Genomic DNA, 10024 nt, shown 5'->3' on the forward strand with positions numbered 1-10024 from the left:
AAAACCTCTCCTCTTCCCCCTTTCCCTCTAAATTTAGAAGCCCACACACAACTTGGGAGCAGCAGTGCGTTTCCCATTACACCTTAAGGTGGGCGGTGTGTGTGTGAAATGGTCAGACTGTGTCTTTATTACCCTTTCTCTCTCTTTGTCCAGGTGGAAGCTTCTCAATACTGCTACAGGGGTCACCTCCTCAAATCTGAGGTGGGCAAGTAAGGAAAGCGGGTTGGGAAAGAAGGGTGGTGGGGGTGTCAGGCATCAGCAAGAGCAATGAGTTTGTGTTTTGTTTTCTTTTTTTGTTGAGGTAAATAAAAAAGCTTTATCCTGCAACACTTGGAGATAAGAGTCTATCCACCCCCGACAAGTTCCAGAACCTGTCCCCTTCCTTCACATCAGGCTCTTCCGGTACTGACTGTGCGGGGTGGTCTGTCTGAGGTGGGAGTCCGGGGTCTGCAGGTCCATCTGTCTGTACAGGTCTCTCAGCTCCCTGACCTCCTGCAGCACCCTCTTCGCCTGGCTCCAATTTGATGACGCCTCTCCCAGCAGCCGCTCTGTCTCCAGCAGCAGCTGCTCTGACTCAGAGTCGGGTGGAGACCGAGGGGGGTCCTTGGCCTTTCGCTTCCCATCTCCCAGTCCCTGAACCTCTGCCAGCAGCTCCTGAGTCTTCTCCAGTTTCCTTGCTACCAGGTCCTGGATCCGGGACAGCTGCCCCGGGTGGGGTAGGATGGGGGTTGGGGGTTCCTCAGCCCGCAGTTGGAGGGTGTGGGCTGGGGCAGCGTCCCGCTGAGACAGGATCTCCTCCAGGGAGGCACAGCGGCCTTTCTCTGTGGGGGTCAACTTCTTGGGTGCCTGGGGGGTGTAGGTGGCCCCCTTGTCTGGCTTTTCCCAAGGCCGGGGAAGGCTGCTTGCCCGTTCTGAGGGCTGGATACGGTCTGAGTCTGCTCTCCGCCGGCTGCTGGCCAGTTGGGCCACAGACTTGTCCAGGTCAACCCGAAAGCTCTCAGCGCAAGAGGTTGGTTCCTCAGGGGAAGGGTCCTCCTCTTGGATCAGGTCCAAGGTCAGCATCCCATCCGAGGTAGAGGTCGAAGCCTGCGGAGTAAAGGGGGGAATGAAGGAGGTAAACTGTCTGAGAAGGATGTAAGTTGTGGTCATTCTTCTCTCAACACACCGTCCCTGAGTGCGAAGCCCTCCACTCTTGACTGGGCCCTTCTACTTAATTTGCTATTTATTATTCCTTTGATAGTGATTTGAACTTTTCTTTCTTTTATTTTTCTGTGGTTGAATTTCTCCTGCTTGTTTCCCACATTCCCCACTTTACTACACGCTTCCTGAGGAGTGTCTTCTTCCTCTGTACTGAGCGTCACGGTGGGTTTGACACCACAGGTGCTGCCCATGGCGCAGCGACTATCCTCTTCTGTCTGCATCTCCTGAGCCACACACCTCAGCCCCGTCTGCTATTTGGATCTCAGAACCCCTTGCCTTAGAGTAAAACTTGTTCTCTTATTTTCAGAATACTAGAAAAAGAGATAAGGGTAGTCAATACCTCATATGTAGTTACACAGATGTTGTTTTAATAATTTCTTACACGAATCCATCAAGGCGGGCATGATTATTGCACCATTTTACAGTTGGAAACATGCAGCTTCATGGAACCACATGGGTAGTTAATTGCAACGTGAGGCTCCAGCTCGGGTTCTGCCTAACTCTACAGCCCATGTTCTTTCCACTATAGCTGACTGCCTCTCTCCCTGCACACTCAGAGCTCGGCAGAATGAAAGAAACCACTACTCTGTATATTACAGGGGTTCACGGCTACCCTTCCTTCTCTGAACGCCTGCGGTTACTCGATGCTGTGGGCCATAGGACAGTCAGCCACCAGACAGCAGCTTATACCGTGTGGCACGGTACCCTTCTAATTCCACCTTCCTCTGGGTATAAGTCACTTTCCCCAAAAGATGATAGAATTATTGAGAGCAGAAATTTTTGAACTTGTAAGAGGTGCTGAATTAATATTTTTGACTTAGATCAGGCAGGAGTGTGGGGTGGAAAGACTTCCCTAGCCTTTGATCTTGGTATCAAGGGGGCCTCCCACCAATGCCTCTGGTGGTACACGCTTCTGTCTGAGATGCACTGACACAGAACTGGCCCTTTGGCAATCCTTACTCCTTTTATAGTTTTACATACCACGGCCATTAGGTGTCCCCTAGTTGGCGGGCGGCGGGAGTGTTGGATTTTTGCCCTGTCTCGAGTGGGGTGGGCGAGATAGCTGTCTTCCTCAACAGTGACCTGAAGAGACACACTGTGAATCATGGGTGTTCTTCAGAGACCTCTGTGCCAACCCAGCAGCCCTCAAGGCTTAAACATGCCTGGACTGGGAAATAAACCCACCCCATTAATGGCTTCGGAGCAAATCCATGGGCAAAGAGATTTAAAGGACATGAAGGGGCTCCTTAAGCTGACCCAACACTACACTGGCTCACGCATCATGAAGCAGGGAAGAGGAGCTGTCAGAAGAGACTCAGAGAGAAGGCAGAAGGAAAGTAGGGTTTTCAAAAGGGAGATAAAGAAGTAGAGCTGCTGGGGGCACATACAGGGGGCCCTCCTGCACAATAACCCTCCCGCTTTGGTGCATCACAGCTACTCCCTCTGCCCAGCACCCTCTTCCCACAATGAGCCCCGACCTCGTCCAGGATGCGGTTCTTGGCTCGGGTGATAGCGGAGTTGAGGGCACTGATCCATGATTCCTTCTCTTCTGGACTCACTGCCAGGAAGATCAGGTTGGGGGCCTGTGAGGGGAAGATTCTTGTTTCAGCCAGGGTTTTAGAGTTGGTGCCTCACCTTGACAGTGAAGAAATAAGAAATTATAATCTCATTCTCTCAGATCCAGCTCCTGGAAGGAGAGAGATTCTGCTTCCAGAGTCATCCATCACTTCAGGAAACCCAGCCTCTATTTCTGCAAAACGCATAGCTTGGAGGTTGTTTTAGAAATGACCAAGGAAGAGCTAAGAAGAGTATTGGTACTGGAGATAAGTAGAGGAAGTATGATAAAGGACAGTATTAAAATAAAAATCTTTAAATGTTTGAAGAAATAGAATGTGACAGGAATAGTTTCCCTGCGTTCCTTTAGACAAGAGGAAGTAGATTTAGAATTTCAACCAGCTATCAGGGTACAGAGACTAGTGATTTCCTCCCAAGTGATGTATGTGTGCACACATGTGTGTGTGTGTTTATTTGTGTGTGAGAGAGAGAGAAACAGAGAGAGAGAGCGAGCGAGAGCCTGTTCTCTGTGAGTGAATAGGTTAAGGGATGACCTGCCTAGAGGGAAGGAAATGGCCACAATATTCTCAGGTTAAATAATAAAAGCCAGCAGGGCCTCCAGCCAAGACTGCTGAGAGAGAGAACCTGAAGGGGAAGTTCTCCCCTGCCCCCTCCAACCCTGTCAACGTCCCAGTGGCCAGGGTGGCAGGAGAAACATACCGTGTTACCGGGCTGTTTGGAGTGGGCAAGAGTAAACTTGCTATGATTTTTCTTGCTCCTGCTCTTGGATTTCCGGAGCTCTTCACACTTCTCATAGTCACTCAGGTCAAATACCTCTTGAATATTTTTCTCATCTTTTACCTAGGGGAGGGTTGGGGGTAAGGTGAGGAGGATAAAATCACTTGGCCCCTCCCCCCACATTGTTAGTTTTAATCATCTTGGGAACTAGAAGCAGCCTGAGGAGAGGGAAGGAAGACAGGACAGGAAAGGGCCATCCTACCCAAAGCCTATAAAGGCCTGACATGGGTGACAAGACTGGGGCAGCCCCCATGTCCTGACGCCTCCGGTGGGTTCTGTTTAAACCCTTATCCCCATTCTCCTCAGCCAAGCTTCCATTTCCAGAGCCCTAGGATGCCTCTTTTCACCCACAGCCCCCACTCTGTTCCTAAAGGACATAGCTTATGTCCTAAAAAGGCTCGTGTCCTTAAAGGGACATGGTGAACAAGTTTATCCAATCATCTGGAAGCAAGAAAGACCTGGATACCCTTGATGGTCCAGAGGAAGAAGACAAAGGTAGGGCCAGTATCAGGGGACATCTGGAGGGAGTAAGGGCTGCCTCTGGCCTCCCCAGTCATATGTAGTTCCTACCCCGCCTTACTCCCTCCAAGGTACTGTGACAACCCAACCTAATCCTCCAGGCATGAAAAGCCATTTAAATTATCCACCTATCTCTAGGCAAAGATGCACTTAGGCTCTCCCTGGATGACTGAAACTTCAGACTTGGAAGTGTAGTCTTCCAGGGAGTACTCTGTTACCTCTTCATTATTCTGGTTTGAGTGCCTGAGTCCCTTTATTGCCAGGAAGCTCCTCCTTGTAGCTAAGCTTAGCCCCTCCTGCTGCAGTATCTGTCTTGCACTCTGCTTCTACCTTTAGCACCTTCAAGCAACATTTGGCTCTTAATACTTTTGCTGAATGTCTAATCAGAGACCACTATTCTAACGACATCATCCAGCCCCAACCGGCCTTTTCTAAGCATCAAAACCAAATTCTTTTAACATTTCTTCAAAGTGCCATTTTAAACCTCTCAGAATTTTTTTTCCTTTCCCCTAAGGTAGTATTCCCCGTAGCCCTGGTACCCTGAGTAGATCTGTCTTGGCTTGCAAGGACCACAGTTACAGAGGAGAGACTTAGTTACTGGCCGTGATGGAGCGGCCCGTTCACCCTCTGCTACGTGAGCCTGGGGCTGGAATACCCCAGGAATGACTTGGTCATGTTTTTCTGGGATTAGAAATGAAAACCACCAGCACTTGTCTTGTCAAAACTAAAACAAACAAGTAAGAGTAGCCTCATATCTTCCTTGGAAGACATCTACCCTCCCTGACTGGAATTATTTCACAGAAGAGCCCCTACTTCCCAAGCTCTGAAACAGGCATTGCGTGCATGGAGGTGTGACCTCATCTATCCCCCTAGTTCTTGTCAGCCTTAAAGTGGGCAAGTGGTTCTCTCTCATTCTCCAGCCCACCTATAGTCTTGTATCTGCCTGTCCTTCTGAACTGCTGCTGTACCCCGGGGCTGACGACACAGGACAGATGATCACACAGCCCCATTCAGGTGCATGACTGCTCATACATCTACATTTGTTTCAGCAAAGGTTGGCTCCTCTGGGGCTCACCTCGTCCCCGAGGGCTCCCTGGCTTTGGGCTGGGAAGTGACCAGAGGCCTTGAAAGATTATGGGTGGAAATGGGACAAGGTGCTGGCAAAGGGTGTCTGAGAACAATTCCCAGAAACATGGGGCAGGGATGTAGGATGATACATCATCCCTCCTCTCCCCCTCCTTTTCCAGAGTTGAGACTATCAGCAGAGTCCAGAAACCTTGGAGAGGAAAGTGCTGGGTGTGTGAATGTAGCCAGGGGAAGAGAGTAAGTTGTTCTGTTTTCCTTAGGGGAAGGGAAGGGAGTTATTCTGGCTTGGACACATGCTGATAAGGAGCTCTGCGGAGAGGAGATATTGACAGAGGTTAGCCCTTGGTCGGGTGGGGGTAGGACATGGGACGAGGCCAACAATAGGACAAGTATATTTTAGTGCCCAGGGAAGATGGACAATCCCAGGAGCCTTGTTCACCACTGTATTCTGTTTTTTTCTTCCCTAATTCCCAAAGTTTCATTTATGATTTCCCATCTTCCAGATTAACCCTTCCTTTCCCCTGATTCTTCATCCTTGCCCACAGAAAAGGATTTTTCCCATGCTTGCCAAAAGAGCTGCCCTGAACCCAGTTCCCTCTACCATGGGGTCTCCCTATGGTCTAGCTTCTGTTCCTACACATCAGCCCATGCTTGTAAGGTGCCTCTGCCCTCTCTGAGAAAGGGTGCCCTTTGAGAAGGAGGAAAAGGATTAACAACAAACACAGAAGGTGGTGGAGGCGGTTGTGGGAGACTCTGCCTTTATGAGTGGAAGTAACAAAAAATGACTGGTACAAATTCTGGGAGAGAGTTAGGCATTTTCTTGGATTAACAGTAAATTACAAACATTATACTCTGCATTTTTTTCTTTTTAAATCTTGAATCTGTTGGCTCTGAAGCTTTTGGGAAGTGGGCGGAATAAAGCCTGGAGTCCTCTGTCAGCTTCGCCTTTAACCCATGCCCACTGTAGCATGGAAACTGGCTCTAAAGAAGAGAAACAGCAATATGCTCAGTCCTCTCTTCCTGTGCCCTTCCCAGCGGGAGGCAGTTGGCTCTGTAACCAGTCAGATGCTCCTGACTCATAGGACACTAAAGATCCTAAACATCCTAAGCTGAGGTCATTCCATCCTTTCCCCTGCCTCTGCACCCCTTCCTCCACAAAACATACTCTTCTGCCCCCAGACTCTGCTCTTTGGGCAAATGCAAACAAGAAAAAAAAAGTCTTACTCCTTCTACCCTTTCACTGTTCTTATGTTTTCCCCTTTGACGTGTAGGAAGTTCTCCCTGATTGCTCACTACAGTTTCCTGCAATTATGAAGTTCAGGAAAGACAGGAGATACACTTTGACACTTGCCTTTTTTTTTTTTTTTTTAACTAGAAAGCCAGAAAATTGTGGAGAAAACTTTCTGTAGGCTTTGTGATTGGGCAGAGGAAACTCTGAAAATCAAGTCCTCCTGAGTCTTCTTTCACCTGACTCCTCAGAGTCCCCATCACCAAGTTCCCAGCTTAGTGTAAACAGCTGGGTTTCAACATCCTTAAGTGGGGTCGCTTTGGCTGTGGCACAGCTTAGCTCTTCCCTAGCTGCCTCAGTAGATGTTCTTTTCAGACAAGTACTTTCTCTTAGACTGCATGTGTATCTGTTTCAATACCATAAAAGGATTTATTTACCTAACTATAATCTACTGAGTAAGAGTGTCTACTGCAGAAAGCAGAAGAGGTTAGAACTCGAGGAAGACTTCCCGGTTAGCCCTGGGTGACGAAGGAAGCCAGAATTGGGGAAGGGCCACCTTAAGGGGAACACAGGACAGTCTCCCAGGCTGTACCGACACAGTCACCAGGGACACCGTCACAGGGGTAGGGACTGAATGACTTCTAATCCATGGAGAGGCAATTCCAATTTCTCAATATTACTATGTGTTATTGATGGCAAGAGTTGGGGGGAAAAGGGAGAAGAGTCTGGATTCAATGATCTGAGCTCAGGGTCTGAACCAGTATGGACTATGGTTTTGGTGGTGAACTACAGAGCCAAAGCTACCCAGAGACATGCAGGGGTTCATAACCCCATTTTCTACCTTCTGATACAAATGGGGGGTGGGCAGGAAGGAGGAGCATGAGCTCCTCATCTTTTTAAAAAAGTGGAGTCAGGGTGGGGAACAGGGAGTATACTGATTAGGGACACTGGCTTCAGCAAAAATAACTATCTGCCACTCATAGATTCCCTACCCGAGGACACAGGAGACTGACCCTGGGCCGTATATGTGTTTTCTATGATTCAGGGCGGATGCACTGCTGATATGACCTGTGCATGTCCCTGCTACAGACAGGAAAACGGAGGCTAGCTCGGTTGAGGTGGGGGACAGGAAGGGGTGGAGAATAAGCTGAACAGAGAGTTTTAGCAGCAACAGCAAAGAAAAAAATCCTATATTCCGGAGGCCAGGATAGGATAGGAGGCAGCAAGGGACACTCAGAACTTTTGGGACATCTTGGGAGGGGATTATCATTGTTATCAGAAAGGTATTTGCAAAGGAAAGACACTGGATAAGAGACAAACTTAACTTCTAATTCTCCCTCAGTCTCCCCACTAAAGGGTGACCTTTCTCTGCAGACAAGAGGGGGTAGAGACTGATCGGGCCGCTGAACTTGCTTCTGGAGAAAATGGGGGGTGGATTTAGACGAGCCTCCTGTGGAGTGATAAAGTGTGGAATGTGAGAGAATCCGGATAGTTAGAGGCAAAGGGCACCTACCTCCTTATCAGAGATGTAGAGCTGGTCCCCTTTCAGCACCACATAGCGGTTTTTCCAAATCTCCCTGAAAATCCCTTTCCCGCAGAATTTCCGGACCCAGCCGACCTTCTCAGGCGGTGCAGACTGATGGTTTCCATCCTGCGGCCCCTGCCCCAGGGGCAAGATAAGAACCAGACGATTAGGTGATTATAGCTTTTTCCTTCTCTCCATTCCGTCTCTTACGGCCTCCTCAGTTCCCCTCTCTCCTCCGAAGGCTGGAGTCGGGGAGCCCAGGGTTCGGTCCCCACTTCTTAAAAGGTTTGCACTCGGAGGAACTCTCTCCCCCATCGCTCCCCTCCCCCTCCCGAATAAACAACTGAAACGGAGAGGAAGGGGCTCGGGCAGGGCCGGAGCGGAGAGGTGGCTCCGAGGATTTGCATCCAGGTCCCCCCTCCCCCAGCCCCTCTCCTCGCAGCGCCGGACTAACGGCATCTATTTTATTTCTCATTGTCTTCTCGCCACCGCAGAGCGCGATGCGATCGGCTGCCCGTCGCCCGGGGGAGGCGGAGGGTGCGGGTCGGGCAGAAACTAAGCCAAGTTAAAGCCCCCCGACGCAAGTAAACAAACAAAAGCCCCCACCGGTGCCTCGCCGCGGGGCCGGGCGCACCGGGCGGAGGGCCGAGGCCGAGGGCACCGGCAGCCGGGGCGGGCGGGGCGGGGGCGCGGCCGGGGCCGGGGGCTCGCGCCGGCCGCTCGCAGCCCCGACGGGGCCGGGGTCGTCGGAGCACGAAGTCAGCGGCGGTGGCAGGGCCGGCGGGCGCACTCACCCTCTTGGCGGAATTGTTCTTCTTCATCATTCCGGGTGGGCGCGGGCGCGGGGCAACGGGGCGAGGGGCGGCCCCGCGTCGGGGCCGAGGCCGCTTCGAGGGGCGCCTTCCCAGCAGGAGGTGTCGGAGATGCCCCGGAGCCGCCGCCGCTCCTCCCTCCCGCCCTCCCTCTCCCGGACTCTCCCCTTCTTTGTAGCTCCGGTTACACTAAAGGCCGGCCTCCCTCGCACTCGCACTCGCACACACACGCACGCCCGCTCCCCGCCCCCTGGCGCCCTCCATCCCGGCGCCCACGCGGCCCGGGCCCCCGAGCGCGCCCCCGCCGCCCGCCCGCCCGGCCCGGCGCGGCCGCTCCCCCGGCCCGGCGCGCTGTGGGCGGCCCAGCCCGCGCCCCGCAGCTCCATCCGCGGGCCGCTGACGTTGCGAGTTCAGAATAAAGGGCGAATCGCGGAGCCGCAGCTCGTGCGCTCCCCGCCCCCCCGCCTTTGTTTCTGACTCACCGAGGGGAAAGAAGACAGACCTAAAGCCAGTCGAGGACGCCTTCCAGGGGCCAGAGACCCGCACGCGGACGGACAGCCGGGGCGCGAGGGGGAGCCGCAAAGCCGGAGTGGCCGGACCTGCCGGGAGACCCAGCAGAGCGGGCGGAGTGGATAATAGGGAGACACACCGACGCGTGAAGACCGGAGACGACCAAGATCGGGATCGTCTCCCTCCCACACCGCAAACACAAACAAGAGCGTGTGCTGGGAGGGCGCGCCACCCAGACCTGGCATCAGGAATTGGCGCTCCCTAGGTGGTAGAGTGGCCTGGGCAGGTCAAATGGTGGGGAAAACTTTTATGCTTCGGAGGGTGTCGACGCGTTGGGGGATGGGGTGGGAGAGAAGTGAATAATGTTAATACACATTTCTTCCAGTTTACAAAGCCTCAGGCCTTATTTGAGCCTCGAGAGAATAACCCTAACTATGAGGTGGATATTATGATCTCCATTGCATGGGGAGAAAAGTGAGGCTCGGAATGGCTGAGGGATTTGCAGACATACTGTATAAAAATGTTGGCAGGAATAGAATTCTCTGACTCCAAACCATGATCCATTATACCAAGTGACTTAAATATTAAGTTACAGGTGAGGCTTAAACTTCCTGCTACCTGGGTATCTTTCCCTGATGCACTGACGCGTAGAAAGCCCATCCTCTTGACAGGACTCGAGTCCGTGCCCAGAGGATGCCCTGACTCTGGGAACCTCTGCTGATCCTTCCTACACTAGCTCTGCCTAAGAGCCTGCAGGACACACGTATGTGATAGGAAGAAGGGAGTCAGAAA

At 52.0% G+C, this 10024-nt stretch overlaps 1 protein-coding gene across 1 annotated transcript; it reads right to left on the reverse strand.

Moving 5' to 3' along the window:
* Positions 1–278: 278 nt before the first annotated feature.
* On the reverse strand, positions 279–8803 carry PLEKHO1 (pleckstrin homology domain containing O1). The gene is made up of 6 exons (XM_069478854.1): positions 8705–8803; positions 7899–8045; positions 3475–3615; positions 2679–2783; positions 2182–2283; positions 279–1086 (listed from the first exon to the last, which is right to left on the reverse strand). The coding sequence occupies exons 1-6, from the start codon at positions 8732–8734 to the stop codon at positions 385–387; spliced, it is 1227 nt and encodes a 408-aa protein (XP_069334955.1). The 5' UTR covers positions 8735–8803; the 3' UTR covers positions 279–384.
* Between the last annotated feature and the right edge of the window lie 1221 nt (positions 8804–10024).

Source organism: Eulemur rufifrons, chromosome 8 (assembly GCF_041146395.1).
Source record: "Eulemur rufifrons isolate Redbay chromosome 8, OSU_ERuf_1, whole genome shotgun sequence".
In the NCBI taxonomy this organism is placed as follows: domain Eukaryota; kingdom Metazoa; phylum Chordata; class Mammalia; order Primates; family Lemuridae; genus Eulemur; species Eulemur rufifrons.

Bases quoted from the DNA above. Each gene is read 5' to 3' on its own strand.
- PLEKHO1 (XM_069478854.1), bottom strand. From the start codon at position 8,734: ATGATGAAGAAGAACAATTCCGCCAAGAGG. The intron at 8,046-8,704 runs GTGAGTGCGCCC...CCCCTGGGGCAG, and splicing joins AGAACAATTCCGCCAAGAGG to GGGCCGCAGGATGGAAACCA. The intron at 2,784-3,474 runs GTATGTTTCTCC...TTCCCCTCACAG, and splicing joins CCAAACAGCCCGGTAACACG to GCCCCCAACCTGATCTTCCT.